The sequence below is a fragment of the Erpetoichthys calabaricus genome, chromosome 5 (genome assembly GCF_900747795.2).
Source record: "Erpetoichthys calabaricus chromosome 5, fErpCal1.3, whole genome shotgun sequence".
In the NCBI taxonomy this organism is placed as follows: domain Eukaryota; kingdom Metazoa; phylum Chordata; class Cladistia; order Polypteriformes; family Polypteridae; genus Erpetoichthys; species Erpetoichthys calabaricus.
The window spans coordinates 131,163,180-131,189,936 of NC_041398.2; the positions used below are offsets into that span (position 1 = coordinate 131,163,180).

At 36.8% G+C, this 26,757-nt stretch overlaps 1 protein-coding gene across 1 annotated transcript in view; it reads left to right on the forward strand.

Annotated features, from left to right (window-relative positions):
• Positions 1-16,108, forward strand: part of LOC114651938 (protocadherin Fat 4) — a 245,230-nt gene extending 229,122 nt beyond the window's left edge. Inside the window, exons 13-17 of the mRNA XM_028802039.2 lie at positions 962-1,141; positions 1,962-2,086; positions 2,756-2,973; positions 10,288-10,549; positions 13,587-16,108. Of these exons, the coding sequence (XP_028657872.2) occupies positions 962-1,141; positions 1,962-2,086; positions 2,756-2,973; positions 10,288-10,549; positions 13,587-15,445 (2,644 nt within the window). The 3' untranslated portion in view covers positions 15,446-16,108. The remainder of the gene's footprint in view (positions 1-961; positions 1,142-1,961; positions 2,087-2,755; positions 2,974-10,287; positions 10,550-13,586) is intronic.
• The last annotated feature ends 10,649 nt before the right edge of the window (positions 16,109-26,757 follow it).

Sequence of the window (26,757 nt, forward strand, 5' to 3'; positions counted from 1 at the left end):
GAGGGATGCACACATCACTGATGGAGATTGTGAGCAGCATATCATTGAGTAAGTGCTTAGCTGTGATGAGTGATTCTGTGTTATCACATTCAAAGAGAGTATGGAACATATTAAACTTGTCAAGGAGAGAGGCATCACTAATTGAGGAGTTAAAGTTGGTTGGATTGTAATCCATGAAGGTTTGAATGCCCTGCTACTAATATCGAAGGTCAGAGTTATTAAAGTTATCCTTTATCCTTAGGTTTTACTTGTATAACAAAATAGCATTGTAAAGACCAGGACTATAAGGACCTTCAGAACTCAAGTTGATGTTATTTTTGGGAAATTAGTTGGATAGGACTGATGAGCTTCGTTAGGCTGAATGGCCTGTTCTCACCAAAATTGTTATAATGTCCTAAGACTGGCTAAGTTTAGAGTCACCAATTAACCTAACATACAGGACTTTTTCAGATGGGAAAAAACTGGAGAACCCAGAAAAAAACTCATAAAAACATGGAGTGAGCATACAACTAGAAAACTGAACTATAAAGAATAAAATGTTGCTTTAACATCATTAATAATAATGTGGCAGTTGCAGAGTGGTTAGCACTGCTGCCTGAGAACGTCTTCTTTTTCAGGTCTGGCTTAACCACTCTCTGTGTGAAACTTGTATGTTCACCCTGCATCTGTGTGGCTTTTTTTCATAATATTGATTTATTGATTTTTAAATCACCTCCTGAAGACATGCTAGTTATGTTAATTGTGATCTCTATACTGGTCCAGTGTAGGTGTACAAGCACTTGTGTCCTGTAATGGACTGTCATGTCATTCAGCACTGTTTCCTGCTTTGACACTGACACTGCCAGGATGTATTATATTTCCTTGGGACCCTGTGATAATCAGCTTTATTAAATGTATGAATTAATAATAACTCCATTCAATTTAATATTTTTAACTGGATTTTTTTTTGTTTTTAACTTAGGACGTTGGATGTACAACCAAATAGACTCACTGTTGGAGGAATCAGTTCCATAGATCCAATTTTGTCTAGGAAAGGACAAGTGGCCAGCCATGATTTTGTTGGGTGCATCATGGAATTTGCCATTAATGGGCGTCCATTGGAACCAAGCCAAGCAGTAACATCTCAAGGAATTGTGGACAGGTTTGTTAGGATATAACGCAATATATACTGTAATTTCCTTCACAAAGAGCTGCCATTTAAATTACACAGTTAATATTACCTCTGTGTATATTGTTTAGGCTTTTGAGCTTTTACCCACTGTCCAAGGATAGGCATTTCTAAATTGCTACACTGTGTATATTATTAAATATTTGGTTGACACCCTTATCCAAGATCAGTATTCATTACAATGTTTAAGTGACTTGCTCGGGATCACATAGTAAGTCAGAGGAGAGACTTAATCTTTAAAGTGCAACAGAAGGCACATATAGTTTGCTGAAGTCACAAGAGGCCAGCTGAACAGAAAACATGCCACTGGTGCTTAGAAAGCCTAAACGTAGTGATGAGAAGACCATATGTAGAGAGTCTACAGCTGTTTAGTAGCATCAGTGTGAATTATAAAAGTCAAATTGATAGAGTGCCATATCATTTCAAAACAGCAAATGACTATATTGTCCATGAATTGGGTCTCTGTAATGTCTACCATTTCCACATACGGTGTGGAATCTACATTTTTAAATCTATAAAACTAATAAAAATAAATAAATGGTCTAAAGAATGAAGTAGCAAAAAGTAGAGTCCTGTGAATTCTCTTTCAAAATATAATAAGCACAGCTTACTGGGAGGCACTTCATGGTAGAATCAAGATACCTTGCAGGTGTTATATTTCAACTTTAAATTTTCCTAGAGGGGGTAAGGACTTGGTGTGTTTGCTATGTATTTGTAGTAACCATAGTAAAAGTTAATCAGTCACTGTCGTACAAATCCAGTCTTAAAAATATTCAACTTTCTTTTTTTCTAGATGCCCAAGATTAGAAGGAGCATGTGCAACAAATCTTTGTAAGCATGGTGGCACCTGTGTTGACAACTGGTCTTGGCAGCAATGTCAATGCACAGATGGCTTTACTGGACGATTTTGTGAAAAATGTAAGACATTATGCTCCATTATTTACTAATCTAAAAGCACATTACTAACGTTAAAAGGAAAATGCTTGATATATTTTCTGAAGTATTTGAAGGATATATAAATCTGTAAACATCGAAATCAAGAGGTTAACTGTATTACAAGCTGATTACATGCATAAAATACTGGGTAAGTAGCCATGTGATGGCCTCAAAGTGTTCTATGTCTTGGCTGATGATCACTACACCAATTTAGAATTTGAATCAGTGTGTGTATTGTAAATGAAGTTCAATTTGGATAGTATTCTCCAAACTACTGGGTATTGCAGATAAAATGCAGCAATTCTTTTGGAAGCTGAGCAGGCACATTCAAAAGCCAGATAATGAAGGAACGTTCCTTTTTGCTCAGTAGAATAAGAGGCTTAATTTTCATGATCTGAGAGGAAAATAAGACTTGAGTTTAAATCCTGAAGAAGGAATGACTCAGAGCCGATGTACTGGCTATGAGAAACAAACCCCATTACATGTTGAGTATGCTTCATTTGTCATTACGCTGTCATGCTATATGCATCATTAGTGCTCATAATATTACCTATTATTTCCACAGTGAATAAATGTATATTGTAAGACAGATTCCATGCATCTATTTTAAGAATAACCTTTAAATATAATCACCTTTTTTTGTTCTTTCAGTCATGAATGCTGATACAGCTTTGTCACTGGATGGAATTGGACGCCTGGATTACACTTTGAGTCAAAGTAAAAAGCGTAACTCTTTGCTAAAACAAAGTTTAAGAGATCCTGCCTATGATCCAGTTGGTCCAACTAACCTTGATATGAAGTTCAGGACAAGAAGCAAAAATGGAATATTATTTCACGTTCAGGAAAGCAGTAATTATACTACAGTGAAGGTAAAATTAGTAATTGTTTCATTCTTTTGACTAGGCTATTTTAGCTTTGTGCTTTCTAAGCACTTTTACCTTTCTCTTTATGTAAAATAAACACGTATTTGACTGATTAAAGCAAATGATGTTAAGAATGAAGAAACATTATCCATGCAGTTACTTTAGCTATTTCCAAGTTCCTTTTAAAGACAGCAAGGCTCTTGTGATTCTGCTTTTCAATAACTACCTTTGTTTTAGACTTTCAAAAAATAATTTAAGCAATATAAAATTTGACAAGAGTGGCCAGGAATTCTGCCTCAGATCCAGCATTTTGGGATTGACTTCCATGCCCAGACATTGTGTACGTGAAATGTCCATGTCCCTCTATTTCTGTTTGAGCGATATAACTTTATATTAAATATAATAATTTCAAATCAATATAATACCAGAATATATTAGATATTTCTGGATGTAGGTTATTCAATTGTCTATATCCATAATTCGGCACATATTGCATATGATTTAGCTTTGTAAAATGTACTTTTATTATTTAGATCCACCTTATATTTTATATTTTTCTAATAATTTTGTCTGTATTACATAGTGTAATTTACTCTGCTTATTATATTAAGATGTTTGTGGCAAAGTATACAAGTGTATCCCATTGAGCTGTTTACAAAAAGCTTAGCACTATTCAATATAATTTAATCATTTTAAATATCAAAGTGTATCCTTATTAATTCCCAGAAAAGCAGGAACACCTTTAAAGGTATATATTACTACATGTATAGGTTAACTTCATGGTCTCATAGATTCGTGGGTGTTGTTGATATTTTCAGTGCTCCACATATTCATGCATATAGTTTTCCTTCAAAAACGTCACCCAATCTGAATCTCCTTTCACCAAGTTTGGTTGTGGAAAATTCGAGGCCCTCTCAGCAGGCCTGGGTGCAAAGCAGGAAACATCTTTTGATAGATGAACAGTCCATCTAAGGGCATACTGTTGCAGGCACTCACATCCAGTCATGCGACTAGTTAACCTAAACTGCAAGTTTTGCATAAGAGTGGAAAAGTCGAGTACCCAGAAGAACTTCCAAACATTTTGAGAAAATGTGAGCTCTGAACAATCTCTGACCGGATGCGGGAGTCAAACACAGTAAGGATACCGTATACATTGTGACATCGTGCTATTCCCTACAAGCATGCATGTGGTAAAGAGTGTTTTGGGCTAAGTTTTTATGTCTCCTTTGAGTGGCATCACACCATGTGCCAGCTACAGCGTTGTGGGCTTTGCTGCCTTGATTTGCTTCAGTGCCCAGAGATTTTAAAGTGAATTGCGTATTGTTGGCTTAAACAATATAGAGTAGTCTGAAACCCCATAAAATGCTCTTTGTGTCTATAAGGCATACACATTTTTAACATTACAACAAAGTAGTCATACTTAATGTTGTTTTCATGGTTTTTTCATTACAAATTTATTCAAAGAAAATAATGCTTGAACCATTGTGCAAAATGGAGAAATATATGTGTTCTTAGAGTCGGTATCCAAAACATGTCAAACAGCTTAAAAACATTAAGCATTTAAATCCTGTGGACACCTAGGACTCTCCAGCTCCCCAGACACCCAACAGAAACGGGATACAAGGTAAAATCCCAAAGAGTCTTTATTCGTGGGAAACTCTTTAAAACAAGCATTTCCCACCACCACCACCACAGCCACAAATATATGCATTAAGCACTGTACAGCACAATAAAGCAACTCTTTATTTTCTCTCTCTATCTTTCACTGCCTCCTCCATGCAATCTTTGTCCACCTTCCATCTGGCTCTGTCTCGTTCCTTGTGAGGCAGGCAGCTTTTTATCTCCCACTAGAGTGCACTTCTGGTCTTCAAAAGCACTTCTGGGTGAGAAAGAAACCCCATGAACTCCCCAGTCCCTGCATCACCACCTGGGGGTACCCTTGGATCCCAACAGGGCTGAGTTGAAGAACTCAATGATTCCCATGCTGCCCTGTGGGAATCTGTGGCACCACTGCAACCCAGGGGGGCTGCCATCTAGCTCTCCAGGGGAGATAATGCCCTGTGCTCACTCTCTCCCCAGATCCTTCCATTCTTAGGGCGTCCTGGCCATGTAAGGCTACCAGCCATCCCTCAAAAGCCTAAGTATGAGTGCAACCTATTGCACACTCACTTTTAAACTATTTTTGTCTTAGATATCAGATTTCTAATGTAAATAGTTTTATATAGTATATTCTGAATTAATGCACATTAAGCAAGCCTTATATTTAAATAAATCCATTTATTTACCAGTGTTAGTGTCAAGGGGCTGCTGAGCAGATCTAGCCAGACTGGGAGCACAACACGAACCAGCCATTGATATAGTCAAAATACACCACAGAGTGTACTCATCCATACCCATTTAAACTTGAGATTGTTATGTACTATGTCTTTATTTTGTACACTCAGTGCCTAGTGGAAAGTTTTCGGCCAATGTAACAAAGATGATAAATGCTTCTGTTGTCGATTAGCAGCTGCAGCTTACATCTGAAGTGGTGATGCTGCCTTCTCATTTTTTTGTAAACTTTTAAAACTACTTCTTTAGTTGTCCTTGTTTGCTGTTGTGCTTACTTAGGGGTTTTTCACAGTTCCAGATTAATACTGACGTAGACTTCACCCTAAAGAACGGAAAGCAAAAAGTGATAGATAGTGACACCCTGAATGTTCATGTGTGGGAGTCATTAACTAGAATACCACCTGTGAGTAGAATCTGGATTTTGTTGTTGTTGGAATTTTTTGCTGTCAGTGAAAATTAAATTTCCCTACAATGAATGACATACTCTACCCCCATAGGGCCTGGGCAGATTAAGCTGTTTAGAAAAGGATAGGTAGAATAATGAATGATACATTGTAATTGACCTATTTTTAGCAGGTCATATAGTGTATAATTGCAGCAGCTCATTGGTAACATTGCCTCTGTACAAGATACATCATGCGCATGTTAGCACATTTGAACAGTTGTGATGAGAAAAGGCCACTCAGGCTGACAAGCTTGTTGATTCTATTTACCTATATTGTCTAAAACAACATCAAGTGGAGATTTGAAGGCCTCTAAAGTCCTAACCTCTACCACAACACTTGGTAATTTATTCCATATGTCAATGCTTTTTTTGTGTGGAGAAATACTTTCTAACATTAATGTGAAATCTGCCCATAACAATGTACCAGTGTTCTTGTTGAAGAGTTTATTTTAAAGTATCAATCTCAATCCACTGTACTAATTACTTTCATAATTTTAAATACTTTAATCGTGTCACCTCTTAATCTTCCCTTTAGTTTAAACTGAAGAGGTTCAATGCTTCAGTCTCTTCTTATAGTTCATACCTCTTACTCCCTGCATCAGCCTCGTTGTTCTTCTCTGAACTTTCTCTGCCACTGCTGTGTCTTTTTGTTTTGTTTATAGTATACAGACTAAAACTGAACACAGTACTCCAGGTCAGCGCCTTACTTGTGCATTGTATAACGTAAGCATAACCTCCTTTGACTTGAATATGTACATCTGGCTATATAACCTAGCATCCTGTTAATCCTCCTTGATCACTTTTGTGCACTGCACATTTTTATAATCCCAATAATATCTGATTATATTCAAATTATTATACGGAACACAATGCATACATATGGGAAAAAAATTGATGTCTGGGCACCCTACTGGGTGTAGATAGTGATGACCTCAGACCTCCCATTGTGTGTTCAAATCTTTCATGTATTTTCATTAAATTGCATCTAACACTCTGTCCAAGTCATTCTGTGGCAGTTTTATTATCTGCCCTTCCACCTAGTTTGGTATCATCAGCAAATGTAACCAGTTCATTGATTATATTCTTTCCAGATCTTGTATGTTTATTAACAAGAGCAGTGGCCCCAGAATTGATGCCTGAAGGACACCAATTTTAACAACATCGAATTCTGAAAAAGTTCCCCTCACCATAACCCTTTTCTTCCTGTCTTTGAGCCAATTCTGTACTCACCAAAACACTGGCACCTTGAATCACTACTTCTTTCAGTGTGAAGTTTGAAGATGTTCAAGTGGACTTCTTATATGAATGAGTATTCAGTAGTTGGTGTGTTATAGAATATTATCTGTGACATTTGAACTATGACCCCAAAAAAGGCACTTGACCTGCGAGTGATAGAAATAGCACAACAGGTGTAGTGTACATTTGTGATTTTAAAGCCAGCCAAAGACATGAATGCAATGTAATGAATGTAAAGAGGCTTAATCCACATCAAAACGGTCTTACATATTTTCAACTTGTGATTCTAGCAGATTTAGTGGACTCCTGACTTTGAAATTAGAGATCATATAACTTTCAAATTTGGCCATTAAAAGACATGAGGAAGATGAAGAGAGATCACAAGATTTCAGGAGACTGATAGCTGTGTAGTGAATAAGAGGAGGGAGAATAAGACAGGGACAGTCCTTGAAGATTTGAAGTAACTAAGCATCAATGAGACATTCTTCACAAAAATCCAATAGAAAGTCTTAATGATGGCATTATAAACATATTTGTGCCAGCTTCTGTATTTATTTTTTTAAACTTCATTTTGTTCAGCACAATTTTGGAAATCTTTACTTTAGTCAGTCCGTCATCGTTCCAACCCGCTATATCCTAACACAATGTCTTGGGGGGTCTGCTGGAGCCAATCCCAGCCAGCACATGGCACAAGGCAGGAATAAATCCTGGGCAGGGTGCCAGCCCACTGCAGGACACACACACCAAGCACACACCAGGGACAATTTAGGATCGCCAATGCACCTAATCTGCATGTCTTTGGACTGTAGGAGGAAACCGGAGCACCCAGAGGAAACCCATGCAGACACGGGGAGAACATGCAAACTCCACGCAGGGAGGACCTGGGAAGTGAATCTGGGTCTCCTTACTATGAGGCAGCAGCGCTACTACCGCATCACCATGCCGCTCTCTTTACTTTAGTTGTCTTTTAATATATATTACAGAAAAAGAGTTCTTAATCTGCAGTTTAAACATATGAATTAGACCAAGGTTGGCAATACTAATCCTGGATGGCTGCCTTTTTTGTCCCATACCACATTTTAAATTAGAAGCCAATTACAGAATTGAATGCAGTAATTCTTAATTGGATGGCTTCATTTTGCTTTCTTTCTGCAATGTCATATTCCTATCATTGTGTTTTATCCTACAGAAAAAAATAACATTGATTACACCTCCATGTATCTATTTTAAAATGTAGCTAAGGTTCACGGAAGTATCAGGTGCAAGAAACTATCCAAATATGTATGGGAAGCCAGTCCGCAACTGCATGTTACATGCATGTCAGTCACTAACTAACCTAACGTATATATTCTTAGGATGTGGGATGAAAATCTGAGTAACTGTGATATACAGTGTAGAGGGAAAGTGCCCCCAGCCTACACTCTGGACATTTGATGGATTGTGAACTGAACGGAATCAGAGGAGAGAAGAGGCACAGACCAAAAGAGTCACACATTAACACAATACCTGGAGAAAAATCATCCATCCATCCAATCATCCAAACTCCACAAAGTGACAGTGCTCTGGTTTTGAAAGCTGCTGCATCACCATGCTGGCATCCTTAATTTATCCTTTCTCATTTATTTTTTATTACTACATTGGAACTGTTTCAGTTCATAAAATACTTGCAGAAGCAAATAGCATGGAGTTAGCTGATTAGTCAAGATGTTATTTGAGCATTATTTTTAAATGGCTTGTACTTCATGAAAGAAAAGCTTTTAACCTCTACCTCATCAAATAAAGAGAGCTAAAATAAAGCTAAAAATGCACAGTATGCATACATACGGGAAAACAATAAACATTATTGTGCATTTCAAAGTGAACAGCATGGCAGCATAAATTGTTAGTGTTGCTGCCTTACAGCTTCAGTTGTTGTCACACTGTCAGGTGTTCTCTCTATGTTTAGGAGTTTTACTCCCATGTCACAGAGAACTGTGGGTTAGACTGACTGGCAGCTGCAGATTTTTCCTTTATGAGTGAATGTTCCTAAGAATGGACTGACGGCATGTCTAGGGTTGATTCCTGAATTGTTCTCTACACTGGTAGAATAAGCTTCAGCTTCTTGTAATAATGATATTAAACTAAGATGTTATGTTAATGAATTAATGCATTTCACAGAGAAATAAATCTTGACACCATTGGTCACCTTTAAGACTGGAGACTGAGAGCAGACACTAACCTTAAAGTAAACTTAAAGATTAATTACTTCTAGGAACTTAACGTCAAATCAAGACGCTTCTTAAAAAAAGAAAACTGAAGCCAGTGCCACACTCCAAGACAAGGGATGGCTACACCAAAATTATGACAAAAACCTTTAATATAGTGAGTCATTTTCCAACCCGCTATATCCTAACATAGGGTCACAGGGGTCTGTTAGAGCCAATCCCAGCCAGCACAGGGCACAAGGCAGGAACAAATCCTGAGCAGGTCACCAGCCCACCGCGGGGCACACACCCACACACCAAGCACACACTAGAGACAATTTAGGATCGCCAATGCACCTAACTTGCATGTCTTTGGACTGTGGGAGGAAACCAGAGCACCCGGAGGAAACCCACGCAGACACGGGGAGAACATTCAAACTCCATGCAGGAAGGACCCGGGAAGTGAACCCAGGTCTTCTTACTACGAGGCAGCAGCGCTACCACTGCACCACTTTGCCGCCCACCTTTAATATACACTTTACAATATTATTTCATTTCTATAATAATTTTCCACTGTTTTCAAAATTAATCCATTAAATAACTGGTTACTCTTTCCTTAATACAGCTGGAGATCTATGACAACCTTACATTTGCTTAGAAGAAAAAGGAATAATTTATAAAAGCTTTATGTGCAGAAATATGTTGTGGTTGAAGCAAACAGAAACAACATATTTTCCTGGTGACTGTAATTTATGCAAGTTAAGATTCATTTTTTTGAAAATTCCTCTGTGATTTGTACTGCCTGTAAGCTCAAGAGACTGTTTCATTGCTGCTTCTACAGGGGATCAAAAATACGTTCAGTTTATTTGACCGTGGCAAGAAATATATACTGTACATCTTATGAATGTATTTCTATACTGTATATGAACATATTCCTGTTTTCAATTATGTTTGTTGTGACTGCTGGTATACTGATATAAAATGTGTTAATTTCTCTGCATACTGTATGTTTGATTGGCTTTTACTACATTATGTAGTAACATAACATTGTAATAGAGGATATATTGAGATTCTAGTTCCACTTGTCTTCAGAAACTATAAATATCCAATGTTTCTTTTCTGCAGATTAAAAATGGAAAGTTACATTATATCTCGGATGCTGGAGTCGGTGGGAAGGTTGAGAGAAACATTCCAGAATTATTGGTGTCAGATGGCCAATGGCATATCTTTGAGCTTGTGAAGAATGGCTCAATTACATCAATTTCTCTTGATCACACCTATAAAAGGGAAATTCCTCACAGTACACAGGACTTTGGGGGATTGAATGTTTTAACCCTTTCCCTAGGTGGGGTCCCTGCTGGTACATCACCTCAAAGCTCTACCACAGGTCAGTAAAGATAAACATTCTTATTCTTCTTTAATTTCACTTCACAATGGCCTGAAAGCTCATTAAAAATCAACTGTATTAATGCTGGGCAAAACCCATCCATCCATCCATTTTCCAACCCGCTGAATCCGAACACAGGGTCACGGGGGTCTGCTGGAGCCAATCCCAGCCAACACAGGGCACAAGGCAGGAACCAATCCCGGGCAGGGTACCAACCCACTGCAGGACACACACAAACACACCCACACACCAAGCATACACACGGGACAATTTAGAATCGCCAGTCCACCTAACCTGCATGTCTTTGGACTGTGGGAGGAAACCGGAGCGTCCAGAGGAAACCCACGCAGACACGGGGAGAACATGCAAACTCCATGCAGGGAGGACCCGGGAAGCGAACCTGGGTCTCCTAACTGCGAGGCACTGGGCAAAACCATTGTGTTTAAAAATATTATTTAAATGGGTAGGAAGAATTAGTTCCTAAATAAAGACACTCAATTGCAATATAATTGAACTATATACTCAGTGGCCAGATTATTATGTACAGCTATCTAGTACTGGGTAGAACTCATATACCCCAATCCCACCCCCAGAAATGCCTACATTTTTCACATCATAGCTTCCACAAGGCACAGGACATATTTCTTATTCTACAGACCTCCTGTTCTACATCATCCTAACGGCACTCTTTTGATTTAAGATCTAGGGCTAGTGCAGTAAGGTGAAGTCACTGCCATGTTTGTGGAACCAGCATGAGATGATGTGTGCTTTTTGATGCAGCACATTACCTAGCTGGAAATCTTCTTCTTCCTTTTCATCTTTTCCCACTTCATGTGGGATCGATGTGCTTGATCAGCCTTCTCCAAACAGCAAAGTTCTACAACTCCTCCCAAGCCAAACTCTTTTTCCTTTAAATCTTCTTTTACTTTCTTCATCAACTTCCACTTCAGCATCCCTCACTTTCTTTTCCCCTGTACTTCCATTCCTTTCACTGTTTTGTACCTACATATTCATAGTCTCCCCTCTTCACATGTCCATTCCATTTCAACCTACTTTCCTGTACTTTCTTACATATCTCTCTCATTTCTGTTGTATCTCTAATTATCTCATTTCTTGTTCTGTCCTTTTTTTGTAACTTCACACTTCTATCACAAGATTCTCATTTCTGCCATATCTAACTTATTCCCTGTGCTCATTTTACTTCCTGTGTCTCAGTACCACAATATTAAAAACCTTACCTTTCACCTTTGCCATATTTCTTTTATCACACAAAACTTCTGATACCTTCTTTCAATTCTTCTGATTGCACTACACTCTGTGGGTGATCTCTACATCTAATTCTCCATCTTGGTCTACCGAAGACAGCGGAAATTTAAACTTATCCACTCTGCAGGCTAATATCTGAATCCTAACCATCATTAAAGCGCTTTGAGTACTGAGAAAAGCGCTATATAAATGTAATGAATTATTATTATTATTATAAACCATTTGATAAAGGACACACATGGTCAGGATTCACTCAAAAATATGTAGTACCTTTTAGAGGCCTAATGGGTGCCAAAAACATTTTCACACCATTAGTCTGCACTGTTGACACAAGGCAGAATGGATCAATAGATGGATGCTGTTTACCCCATATTTTAACCAATGTCACAGAAATCAAAATTTACCATTTTTCAATTGCAATTATTCTGTCCTTGTGATCACAACTTATACTGTAGCTTTCTCTTCCTTTCATTGTGCATTCAGAGCTGGCCTTTTGCTCTTGACCGCTGTAGACAGAAGTTATTTAATTGTCTGTGGCCATTCTCTTATAACTTCTCTATGATGATTTTCACCCAGAAAAGCCCCATTTGCTAGACATTTTTTTGTTTGTTTTGTGCTCATTCACAGTCACATGTTTTGTTCATTGTAATATTCAAAGGAACAATAGCTAACTTTGTGCCTATGATATATATTCATATATTTATGTATTTATATGTCTATGTATAAATGTATATGTATGTGTACATATATGTGTATGTGAGATTTATTTGATAAATCTCAGCTTACACTTGCAACATCACAAAAAATTGTCAACATAATCACTAACATTTTTCTTCCTATGAATTTGGGTATGCTATGTCTATCTATCTGGTGTGATTTTGTGCTCTTAGGTACAAATAAAGTAAAAACACAGCTTTCTGACTCCTCACATTCATTCATTAAAGCATACAGCTGCATTTTTGTGACAGCAGATCTTCTTCACCTTTCCTGCTGGCTCTCTACTCAGTGGTCATTTGCATGTATCCTTACACTGTATACATGGTACAATATTCATAGGCTAAACATGAGGTTCAGTTATTTTTTTATATATATAGCATTTTTCAATGAATACATACTCAAAGCACTTAATACATATTTACAACTATAAGGTAGTAAGAGTTAATTATTAAAATAGTCAACAGTTATGTGCACACACAAATTACATTAAACACCTAGTAAAACCAAACTAATAACAGTGGGTACACATACCAATCATGACAATATAAAGTACACTGGTATCATAATTGAGATGTTTCCAGCTGGCAATTTACGAAATAAATACAAAAATGACCAGTTCTTATAGGGGAACTGGATGCCTTGACCATCCTGGATATTGTTCAATATCATAAGCACAAAATAATCAGTTTAAAAAAATCATGTTGAAGCCCAGGGCTCATTAGATCTCCTGAGCTGCATGTCAAGTTCACTTGCTCTTGTAAAAATTAGGCATTGTAGCTATCAAATGGTAAGTTTAGACAATGAACCCCATTTGTAACATTTTTCTTTTGCTATCTGTTCATTTTGTTCTTGGTAACTAAAAAAGTCATTTGTTTTCCTCTGTAGCCGTACAGAACCAATGTTCCTCTGTTTTGCTATGCACCATTGACTCACCTCAACTTCTCTAAAGCTTGTGTGCCTGTGAAGTCATTTAGTTCTCAATAAACTCTTTTGTTTGCTATGAGTGTTGATCCCTGTTTTGTTTTTGACTTTTTTTTTTGTTTTTTTTCTTTAGGGTTTGAAGGATGTTTTGCTTATGTAAATTACAATGGAGAGTATCTGCCATTCAGTGGAGAGCACACGGCAGCTACAATAACAAAAACGCATCCCTCAATCAAAATTGGTTGCAGAGGTCCAAATGTGTGCGCCAGTAACCCTTGCATGGGAGGACTGATGTGTGTCAATCAATGGCATGCCTTTGAGTGCGTTCCACCAGGGGACTGCAGTGCACTACCCTGTAAGAATGGAGGAAGCTGTGAACCCAGTGGCCATTCTGGATTTACATGCACTTGTCCAGAGTTTTATACTGGAAAAACCTGTGAAACTGTAGTAGCCTGTCTTGGTGTGCAGTGTCCGCAGGGCACCACCTGTAAAACAGGGTCAAATGGAGGCTTCATCTGTGCTTCAAGTCCTCAAACAGACCAGACATTCCTGCCGATATGGGCTGTTCCTGCCATTGTGGGAAGTTGTGCTACTGCTTTAGCTTTAGTTGTGCTGGGATTAATCTTATGCAATCACTGTAGGGGAAGAAAAACAAAAGTGCCAAACGAAGAGAAGAAACCAAAGGAAAAGAAGAAAAAAGGTAGTGAGAATGTTGCCTTTGACGATCCAGATAACATACCTCCTTATGGAGATGACATGACTGTAAGGAAACAGCCTGAAGGTAATCCTAAACCTGATATCATTGAAAGAGAGAACCCCTATCTAATTTATGATGAAACAGACATTCCACATAATACAGAGACTGTGCCAAGTGCTCCATGTGTGGGTCCTGAAGCAGACATTGAACATTATGATATTGAAAATGCTAGCAGTATCGCACCTTCAGATGCTGATATTATTCAACACTATAAACAGTTTCGTAGTCACACTCCAAAATTCTCCATCCAAAGGCATAGTCCACTAGGATTTGCAAGGCAATCTCCACTACCTTTGGGTGCAAGCAGCTATTCCTACCAGCCCTCATATAGCCAAGGGCTTAGATCAGCTCCTTTGAGCCACACTGCATGCCCTAATCCTAATCCTCTATCTCGGCACAGTCCTGCTCCTTTCACCAAGCCATCCTCATTTTACCGGAATAGCCCAGCAAGAGAACTGCAGCTATCCCGAAGAGAAGGGAGTCCTTTAGATCTGCATAATGAAGTATGCCAACCTGGTATTTTCAACTATGCAACTCGACTTGGAAGGAGAAGCAAAAGTCCCCAAACAATGGCAGGACATGGCTCCCGGCCTGGGAGTCGCCTTAAGCAGCCAATAGAGCAAATTCCTCTGGAGACTGGGCCTCCGGTGGGTCTTTCTATAGAAGAAGTCGAAAGACTAAACACACCACGCCCAAGGAATCCTAGCATTTGCAGTGCTGATCATGGGAGATCTTCATCAGATGAAGACTGCAGGAGACCCCTCTCAAGAATTAGAAATCCTGCAGATGGAATTCCAGCTCCAGAGTCATCTTCAGAGAGTGATTCTCATGATTCTTTTACATGCTCCGAGATGGAATACGACAGGGAGAAGCCCACAGTGTATTCTTCCAGGATGCCTAAATTGTCACAAGTCAATGAGTCTGATGGAGATGATGAATATTACAGCACAAGGCTCAAACAGAGGAGGTACCCTAGCCGCAGAGCGGAGGGTGGTCCAAGTAGCCAAGCTCTTCCTTCTGAACAGTATATATTGTCCCAAAAACTGGGACAACAAGCTGGAAATTTCAATTGGGACAATCTTTTAAACTGGGGCCCAGGTTTTGGGCATTATGTTGATGTTTTTAAGGACCTAGCATCCCTTCCTGAGAACACTGCAGCAAAAGAAATTGAAATGAATAGTGGAGATGGAGCTGTAGCAACTTCAAATGAAGGGGAAACAGAGCAATATATATAGACATTATTTAAATTGACTGTCAAATTCAATGCTGAAAAATATGCATTTAACCTTGATTAAACTAATAAGTTAAACATGTTTTTCCCCAGTGGACTACATTATATCTGCATAGGAGACATGTTTTGGACTTGGTCTTCCTTCAAATGCAGAAATGCAGCTGCGGAAAAAAAAAAACAAAAAACAAAATCTGTCCTTTTTGGAAAAGATATCCACCTTTTTCTTTTGTAAATGTAATTTAGTAAAATGTTAACAAGACTTTAAACTGTTGCCTTTGTTTTTGAAAAGGTGCAGTTCTCTGAGTAAGCCTTGGATTTTACAAATAAGTGAAACAACAGTATTTTGCTTTTGAATTGACAAGCTGTTATCACAGCTTAATTTATGTAGGTATCTGTACAATTTAGTATTATTCTACCCTTCATCTGAGGAAAGCACACATTTGTTCTTCAGTTTCATTGTTTTGCTTTTGGTTTGGAAGCAACCATATGTATCTGATCTCCAGCACATGATGTATTTTATCCAGTCGTTCGCACTACAATGAACACATGAATTGGCCAGCACTTTAAATCACTACTGCCAATATTATGTGAAAATGTAATAAAGATCCCTTTGATATGTTTTCTCTCACAGTATCAGCAAAATATTTGAGGGGTAAAGGTTAAAAAGCCGCTGCCTTAAAGACTCTACTATGCTTTAGGCTTTACTATGAAATTAGAAATGTTCCCTAGTTGTTGTTATTACTTTAAGGGAAATGTTTGCAATTGCTCCAGATTCTGCAAAATGAAGCCACAGCCATCCAAGTTTTCAATTTCTTTGAGGCCAGCAAAAGGGAAGACTAACGTGTGCCTGATTCAGCTTCATATTGTCATAAACCACATGAAGAACACACTTGTGTGTAAATTTAACTTAAAAAATCAGTTGTTTCTACTTTTGTACTGTTTAATAACTTAATTTACTTAAGCTGTGTTTTTATGGGTATTTTTCATATGTTGAAAACAAGTTTTCTTACTTTCAGGGAAAGTAAGGCAAAGTACAGTATTTTTTTTTACATGTTACTTATGTAACGCCAGTATTTTCCACTTTTTGATACAACTGTTACATACTGTATGCTTTATACATGTAAAATCCAATAACAAAAATAAATATTTATTTTAAAAATAAAGAAAAAATTCCTATTTTTGTTGTATGTTTGCAATAACAGGAGACATTGGTGTGGTAATTAACAGTCCTGTGGCACTGATCTGGATTTTATTTCCAGTTGAATCAATGCACCTATGGAGTTTAATGGCTTTCCTCATATAAGATTTCTCCAGATACTCCAGTTTCTTCGCACAACCCAAAACATGCATATCTGTGACTCGAATGTAGCTCAGACTGGACTGTTGGCCCATCTAACTTTATTACTGAAGTTTCGAGGATAGACTATAGCTCCTTGTAACCCTGTAACGAAGAAGGGGAATCGGAAGAGTAGTAAGGAAACATCATTTTTCAGTCAAAGCAGCCAGCTTATGGTTTCAAATTTAATTTTTGAATAATTATTTACAAATGGATGCTTGTTTGTTCTCATAGTAGTCAGTAGGAGGCAGCTGGAATTCCTTCAGAAAGATATACTGCATCACACTGGAAACCATATTTACTAATGTTATTTGTTTCTTAATTGCTATTAATACTTTTAGTGCTACGTCAATTAAAATATCTCAAATTCTGTATTTCTAATTGTGTCCTAAATTATACTTCATTTTTTCTAGTTCTAGTTATTTAGCTTAATTTGTCTGCAGGAGCTGGGCTCAGCACTGGTCTCCCTGACCCAGAATGATTTTTTGCAGAAGCTTCTATAGAGACTTGTTGGTTTATAATTATGTTCATTTTTATATTATATGCAGACATTATTTCTTGTAAAGTATCCATTTTAATTCAAAGAAATCACTCATCCTCATGCTTGTTTTACAAACTATTACTTATTTACTCTTATGTAACAAGGCCTTAACCATGGCTTCTTCGGATGTTAATAACACAAACATCAAGAAAGTGGCTATTCAATCTCTGTGATGCAACCTACTAAAATAACTTCACTTTGGAATAGTCCAATGTTTATCATGATATTACATAATTCAGTATAAGATCTGTGAGTCCCAAGGTTATTATAGTTTTGCCTTTTTATATTAGATTCAACCTTACTTGGAAATTCAGTTTAGTTTTAGTTTTCCTTCATCGTGTATTTTGAGTTTAAATTTCATTTCCATCCATACATCCATTATGCAATCCGCTATATCCTAACTACAGGGTCACGGGGGTCTGCTGGAGCCAATCCTAGTCAACACAGGGTGCAAGGCAAGGAACAAACCCTGGACAGGGCGCCAGCCCACCATACGGCAACATTTCTATTTGACATTTCTATTTGATTTTTATATCTATTAGTTTTAGTTTTAGTAATTATGGTTTGGTTAAAGAGCAACTCTGGAGTTTAGTTTTGTGTCACAATCAGACAGAACTGTATACTTAATGGATTTGGATATTATATAAGTTTAATGTTAGTGGAAGCTTACTTCACTACATGGTTTACTACCTGGTTTTGTTTTTGTCTGATACAAACAAGCATAATCAAAACCAGATACTGAATGTGAAAAATTTTTTAACTTTTAAAATATTTTCTATGTCATTTGTGCTGAACAATTGTGCCAGCGCACTGTTGGCGTTTTTTTATCTTTTCCTTTTATTGCCCACAATGGGCCCATTTGTAACGAAATTTAGGTGAATTTTAAGGTTTGAGTGTTTTTTACTCTAAATGTCTATGAAGTGGCAGGTGAATTATTGTCATCAAAAAGCAGGCACCTGAGAAAAAACTGAAATGTTACTCACTCATGATTTTTCTGTCCAAACGGTAAAAGTTTTGTTGACCAGCACATTCCGATTTCAGCCGTTTGAATTACATCTTGATATACAACAAGCACAAAGAAAGGCGGCGCAGTAAATCACTTTCTATTACACATGCTTTACGCTCCCGTATTGAGCTTGCTCTGTCAGCCGCAGTTCACTGGATGAATATACTGTATGCGGGCAGCTCATGGTGGATGACTTTCTGTTTTAGAATTGAAAGTTACAAGGGCTAAAGACTAGCAGCAAGAATATTCTTTTAAAAATAAAAACTAAAATTATTTTTAGGAAATTATTATTTTATTTCAGTTAGTCTTTCCAGCTACTTTAACAGTTTTGTTTAGTTTTAGTTTTTCATTTCGGTTTTGTTAATTATTTTTTTAATAATAGTTTCAGTTTTGATTTTAGTTTTCGTTAACTATAATAACCTTGGTGAGTCCTTCATATTACCAAGTAATTTTACCAGCCTATAAAAGTGTCTGCCCATCTACTGATGTTTTACAAACATAATCAAAACCAAAAGAAGCCTTTGTTAAGGTCATGTTACATGTGAGTAAATGAGTAATAGATGTATTTTTGCAGTACTTATACTAAAATGTTATCAAAAATTGTTTTGAAACTATACATAAACTCTATACTACTCATACATGAAGTAAGGCTGATATATTTACAAATCATGGCAAGCAAGGATTTATTGCATGTTGATTAGCACATACAAGTAAAAATTTGTCTATACTTTATACATGTGACCATTTTGACCCTATAAAACTATACCCTAGGCAGTAATTAAATAAAACTGGACTGTTTCCTCATTTAATGTTATTCAAGTTCATACATATTTGCTATCAAAAACACAGGTTAAATATCAAATTCAAATAATTAATTAATGGTTAATTGAACACTGAAATATGGGGAGCAAACATTTTAACTATCAAACAGGTAGAAAATACATACAATAGGAGCAAAACCACCATTATCAATTTACTTCAAACATGGCTAATGTACATGTTTTAATGTGCCTTCCTAGTTTTTTCCAAATATAGTTACTTAAGGAACTACCACTCTGCCAGTTGCTGCATCAGATTATTATTCTTATCAAAGGGCATGTACAAAAGATGTTGGTTGCTACTGTTTTTTTAGAGTTTGGTCACATTTTATTTTCCCATTGTCTTCAAACTCTAATTTTATCAAAACTGAACAAACCTAAGGCCGAAAATGTGAACTATAAATAAGGAACAACCTTGCCTGGTGTACTATATGTTTTATAATATTTTATAGCACTTGCTGAATTTCTTTCATTAGAAGAACCATGTACATTTCAGCATATGTAATTTGCAGTTTCTGCTCCTGTCAGTAGAGGATGATGTATTTATTTGAAACATTTATTTATACCACTAAGCATCACCACACCTGTGTATATCTTGCCATAATGAAAGAAACAGTTGATGTGTTATATCACATTAAAAATAGGATAATAGCATTTCAAACATGTTCACGGTCAGTGTGTTATGCTCTTTGTCGTATCAGATTTTATTGTAAAAGGAAGATGGCTATTAAAGGAGAATGCTGTCTGGACTTTTTTTAGTTCCCTGTTATGCTTTTAGGGAGATATATTCACATTATTAGAATGAATAGAAAGACAAAACTTCCCTCATATATTCTCAAAATGCAAAAAAGGCATGGATTCTCAGAATCGTTACTTCTGTAACTTTTTATAGAATCTGGTTTGTTTAAATAGTATACTTGAAATAGTGTGCTATGTCTCTTGCATTATATAAAGTTCATATTAAAAGCTGTGCCTTTTAACGTCATGCTATTGTCTGACACCCTTTTAATAGTTCATTTCTGCCTTGTCCATGACCTTGCAGTCCTGCAATTAGATTGCCCAGATTGGTTAACGAATAACATGATTAAATAATTATTTGCTTTCATAAATATTTGGCATTATAGCATGATTGTCTGTACTGTTGTAGGCACGGTACTGTGCAACCTCTTTTATTGTTTGAGTTAAACTCTCCTACAGTAAATCTGCTTCTTCATACCATACAGAGCTGCCCTCCCTATATGCAGATCATGCTCTACCCATGGGCTTAGTGAGGGGGCACGCAGACCTCCATGATTCAGAAGCTTCACTGGATAACCAATTGAATTGTTTTCATTGCTTGATTTATTAACTTGATATGTAGATGTATACTGTTTGGGATATACAACAAAGAGACTGAAGAAACCCCTTAACATTCACTTTCAAGTTCTTATTATTTTAAAAAAAGTTTTTGCATTGATGTTAAAAGTTATAGTTGAGTTTGTGATGTGTGCTTCCTGGTTTATTTATTATTTATTCATATATTTATTGTTCCAATTAATGCTGTTAAAGAAATTCTAATATGGTGGACTCAGGGAGGGCTGGGATGGGTGGGCTGGTCCCAATTTGGCTAGGAGCAATAATTGATACCACATGTTGGGAAATTACAGGAAGTCCTGGTGTCAAAACAAAACGCAAAAACATAATTTTCAACTGCAGCTGTCCACATTAGTTTTGGTATATTTAGGCAATATCATTTAATAAAATACCCATTAGAAATGTGCATATTTTATGCTTCCTTCACGATAGCTCAATAAGATAATAGTAAGGCACTCATTCATTGTGTTTATATGCACATTAATAACCCAGTTAATTATAGTCTAAAATGTCATGAAAACCCTAATTCTGGTTAGAGAAACTTTTAAAACACAAATAGATTTCTCTGTGAGTAGCCTGGTTATTTGGCCATATAAACCTGTAAGTGGGTTACATTTAAGGATTTAGTGGTCTGCACATGTGTTAGCATTGCACATGCTTCCAGCATCCACAGACAGAAAATGGGGGATTTATCCACAAAGATAAATTTCCAGAGGTAAATGTTTGGGTGTTGGCGATTCTAAATTGGCCCTAGTGTGTGCTTGGTGTGTGGGTGTGTTTGTGTGTGTCCTGCGGTGGGTTGGCACCCTGCCCGGGATTGGTTCCTGCCTTGTGCCCTGTGTTGGCTGGGATTGGCTCCAGCAGACCCCCGTGACCCTGTGTTCGGATTCAGCGGGTTAGAAAATGGATGGATGGATGGAAATGTTTGGGTGATCATATTATTCCTTCTCCTGGTTCAAATAATCTATCTCAATATTTCAGAAATCGCTAAATTTATATAGATGAGGTGAACGTATAAGCAGCAGCATCTTCTGAGCAATAGGCTAATACCTTAAAAGTAATGTGCAAAAGTCTGATTACTTTTTAAAGTAACAAGAAACCTAACACAATAATCATTTTGTTGAAGTAAAAATATCTACATTATTATTATTCCAGCAGCAGCGGCTAGAAGCAAATGTACTAGTGTTCTGCTCATGTGCATGGCTCAATTGCACAACCAAGTTGAAGAGTGTGTTACCTGCAATCCAGTGTCACATACCTATTAAATAGTGTCAGTTTAGTTTTCATTCAGCTATTTCCTATAGATATGTTAAAACAGTGTGAACGGGTGATGCAGTGGACAGTATTCATACCATAACTCATTGGTGGTTCAGGTCAAGGATGTTAAAAGGGGATGAATGTGCATTACTTCTCAGCACATGAAGGACTACACATATTTATGAGTCAAGTTGAAATGATCACATTTTGCTGGTTTTCTGTTTTTTTAGCACATTTCTATGACATCGCCCTGCTTTGCCAAAGAACTCCACAAGGGGACTAATGCATACATTGTATATGAATGTTTATATAGAAACCAGATTTCTGCCTTAATTGGGTTACTCACCTTATCCAGATTTTGAAGGTAAATGTAAATGCACTGATTGATATAGTGTCTTATTTACACTAAAGAAAGAATTCTTTGTCCATTCCATCAAACATAATATTAAATGTCAACACATTTTTAATAATGGAATGTAATTCAGATTTTTACCTCTAGGACAGGAAGCACTAAACCTCTTTCTGAAGAATGAATTGGCAGGGGTTTCATTTTATAATGTAAGTTTCCTCTGACAGTACAAATACATTCTCTTTGATTTGTTGTCCTTTTGTAACCATTCCAGTATTAATAAGAAAGTATGCATGAGTGTCACCCATAAACTAATTCAGGGTTGCTTCCCATTTTAATCCTAAAAGATGCCACAATAAGCTTCAACTCCCCACAATTCTATATGGACTAAAGTGCCCTTTGAAATAAATTCATCAATAAAAATATTTTTAAAAAATTAATATGCATTTACTGTATGAAACTCTTTCGAAGATAGACCATACATTGTGCTGTATACAGATTATTCTTTCGGATTTTCATGCAGACCAACAGTGAATGTTTGCCAGTCATCCCATTTATTAACTCGCATGCGGTGTGTAACTCTCTGCATGGGTGGCCCTAGCACTGTTACGGCATCTGGCTTGAAAACTGGTGCAGAAGTTCTGGATTCTTGTGAATAATGTAATAATATTCACTAGCAGACAGATGTTTGATTTTAGTTTGATAAGCTCCAAGTTTCAAGTTGTCATATTAGGACCTGTGCTGTACTCATGAACCATGTCCCACAGTAACATTAAAGTCACTACTGAAGAACTGGTGAATAATATATATTTTATTGATTACTGTAATGAGCAATTAAAGTTGAATTATGGTCGTGAATAAAATGCTCCTGACATTATTATATATGTTCGGCACGGTGGTGCAGTGGTAACGCTGCTGCCTCGCAGTAAGGAGACCAGGGTTTGCTTCCCAGGTCCTCCCTGAGTGGAGTTTGCATGTTCTCCCCGTGTCTGTGTGGGTTTCCTCTCACAGTCCATGGACATGCAGGTTAGGTGCATTGGCGATTCTAAATTTTCCCTAGTGTGTGCTTGGTATGTGTGTGCGTGTGCCCTGCGGTGGGCTAGCGCCCTGCCCGGGGGTTGTTTCCTGCCTTGCGCCCTGTGTTGGCTGGGATTGGCTCCAGCAGACCCCCGTGACCCTGTAGGTAGGATATAGCGGGTTGGATAATGGATGGATGGACATTATTATATATTGGCATGCTATACTGAGGGCAAGAGCGAAAAGCAAATTCCTTTAAGGTATGGTGAATAAGCAACTAAAGATTTGATAAATAAAGGAACTGTATGATGCTCCCAGGATAGAAGTAGTAGTAATAGTTGTGGGCTTTGGAACCTAATATTATAGTAAGTGAATCCAGAACATGGGAAAATGCTTTAGGGGGAAAAAATAGATTCCAGAATATCTGGAAGACTCATACGACTTACCAATTCTTTCCATTGCTGTTCAATTTTTTATTGGTTTCCATTTTTAATCATCTACAGCATCTACTAATGCAATACTGCCATTGTGAAAATCACATCCCTATCAGGCATTTAAGGGGTAATGCTTTATGATAACTCTGAAGAGAGTGTATGCTTATCTTTTTATTGTCATTTTATGCTTTAATACTAGTAATGATTGAAAACATTAGAAAACATTTGTGATTAAAGGATCCTTTAGAGTAAGGAATTCAATCCATTTGGATTTGGTAGATAAGACATATTTTCTGGTGTTGGGAGATTACAATGGTGGAAGACAAAAGCAACTTGATAAAAGCTACAGTTTAGTCCAAAGGAAGAGAAGTGACCACTGAGTCTATCGGTTTTCATTTTTCTGTTGGCTACACCTTCCACTACTTCAAGTTCTACAGATGCTAGTATAGTGGCCATAAACTTTAGTGGATTTCCCCTGGGGTAGGAATATACTAACTCCGTGTAGCACTGTGATGATTAAAATCGGGACCAGGGTGCATCATTTAATGTAACTGATTTGCAAAAAAGATCTTTTGTGGCAAAACTACCGTGCTCAGCCATGTTTGTTGCCATGTTTTATATGAACAATACTTTGACGTCAAACACAGGCAATGTTGCACAAATGACAGGAAATAGTAAGCAAAATGGCTACACCAGCAAAATCAAAAAGCCCATAATGGTAGTATGTTAACTTACTGACATCACAATAAAAAATATTCAACAACTACAATACAAAATTGGTAAGTACAAACTTTTATAAATGAAATGCTGGCAATACAAAACAAGTTATCATAACACTACCATTTTCCACCATACAATAGAGATTGTTGAGAGACCTTTATTGTAACTATGTGTTTTGCTTTTTTAATTTGTATATAACCATGTAATTATTTCTATATTGAATTAAATTTTCATTGTATTTGTAATTGCACTAAGCACATAAATTCTTTCATTTTTTACATCAGTTGCCTTCAGAGTGTTGTCTATAGGGAAGTATCTGGTTTGTGACTAATAAGTTAAATGGTAGTGGATCCAAAATCAACATTCAAGAGAACTAAACTTAAATGAAGCAGCCAAGCAGGATCTTTAGAAAACCACTCACCACTACAGAGTGTGCTCTGCAGTAACCTATGGTCCCACTGAGGATTGGTCTCTGTTTTGTACCTGGTGTTGCTGGGACAGGTTCAACTTCCCCTCAACTGCGAAATGGAAAAATGTAAGCTAGAAATGGGTGACTAGCCAAATAAAGCCACCAGCCAACACACTGCTGCTGTAGAGTGGAAAAGGCTATGTATAAGTGTACTGTATATGTGTCAGAAAAACATAATTGAAGAATAAATTTAAAATATGAAACATAATTCATTCCAGTTCATGCATGTTCAAGTATTTAAATGTTGTATGTCAAACGCTGTTATCATTATTTAACATAGAATTAACTGTTACTATTATAAAAATAATAAAGCGCTATTATTATGGTACTATGGTAATAAGGTGCCATTCTTCACTTTAAGTGACAGTTTCTTATTCTGACAAATTTCCATACATTTTTAAGTATTACTCATTTTAACTTTTTACCTTTTTCCTCACAGCTGGAATTTCATTCAATTAAAACCTTTAAAATATATTTGGTTTTCCCACAACTGCCATTGAAATCCAGTAATGAAAGATCAGCGTTTACTAGACAGACTCTTTATCCTGCCTACATATGCGGTTATCTTGCAGAGGGATTCTTTTGGTAATTTTCACAATGCTACTTGACTTTAGCACATATTTATAGGTCAGAAAAGGGAAATGGACTTGTGGATTTTAATACCAGCTGCTGCTAAGAACCACCCAAAATTGCTAACCAATTTAACCAAAGACAAATGTCCAGGAGGATACTTATTCTACATTTAAGTACTTACATCTGAAATAACAGCAGATCTACAAATTATCACCCAGCATTAAGGAGTGTTTTTATTCACATCTGTAAGAAAGCTGTGGGTTCAGCTTTTATTTTTTTGTTTAATACCGAGTGTACTGCAGCCAAATGATGCCTTTCAACATACATAAAAGAATCTGAGAATTAAACTGGCAAATTAAAAACAAACATTCGTACTTATGTACCACTGCCAGTCTTTTGAATTATTATTACCGTATTTTCTTTTTTTATCTGTAAACATCTTTGTGGGATTTGCAGTAAATTAAAACAAGCAATGCCTGATTTTACTTTCATTTGCACTTTTCTTACTTTCAATGTTTTCTGTGTCATTTGGGATTAAATGCCGCAATCAAAAGCTCAAAACCTTCCATAGAGTACTAGAGGTTGATAACACAAAGACATACAGTACGTCTCTGTTACTGACCTTAAAATCAAGAGAATCAATTACGTTTTTCTCATATTGTGCATTCACTGTTAACATTAGCAGCATTATAGCCCCTAAATCTGTTGCTTTATTTTGCGCCTTGTAAATTTGTTGTTAGACATATTAAAGATGATCACAAGACCTTTAGCAAGATAATATTTCTAAAGGAAGAATGGCTGATTTTTTTTATGTAGTAAAAACTATGCATTTGGCATGTTTTATTTGTTACATCAATAATCTTCTCTCCTTAATTTCCTCTTATCGTCTACTATTTTTATTCATAATAAAGTTAGGAAAGCTACACAATTTTACACTTAATTTATCTGAGTATCTTATCTAGTGAGCTCCTAAAGGACATAGGTTTATCTGCTTCAATAATTTAAACTGAATTATTGAATCCAGGTTTTGAGAAGCTTACAGTATGTGTGCCCCTAACATGCATTTGCCCTACCATGGGACACTTGATGTACAAATAAAAAAGTAAAAACTCTCCAGGCATGACTATACCTGCCTAAAACACAACACAGAACACATAATGGTTCCCCTGATGAGATTTCCTGGTAGAACCGCTTTAATGTGAAGCTATAGTTATTCTATTGCCTGCCATTAGAAGCAAGCAGAAGAAGACTCATCTTTGCAATAAAGACCTATCTTCCATTACAGGATCCTACTTGTAAACCACTTTTTTATGTGATTAAGGGTAAGTAAGTGTACTGTCAAACATAATAATTCAGCAGTATTGTGCAGACAGATAATTTGCAATATAAAGTCATGCATATTGCAGCTAACATAAATTTTCTCATCTCATCATTCAATAAAAA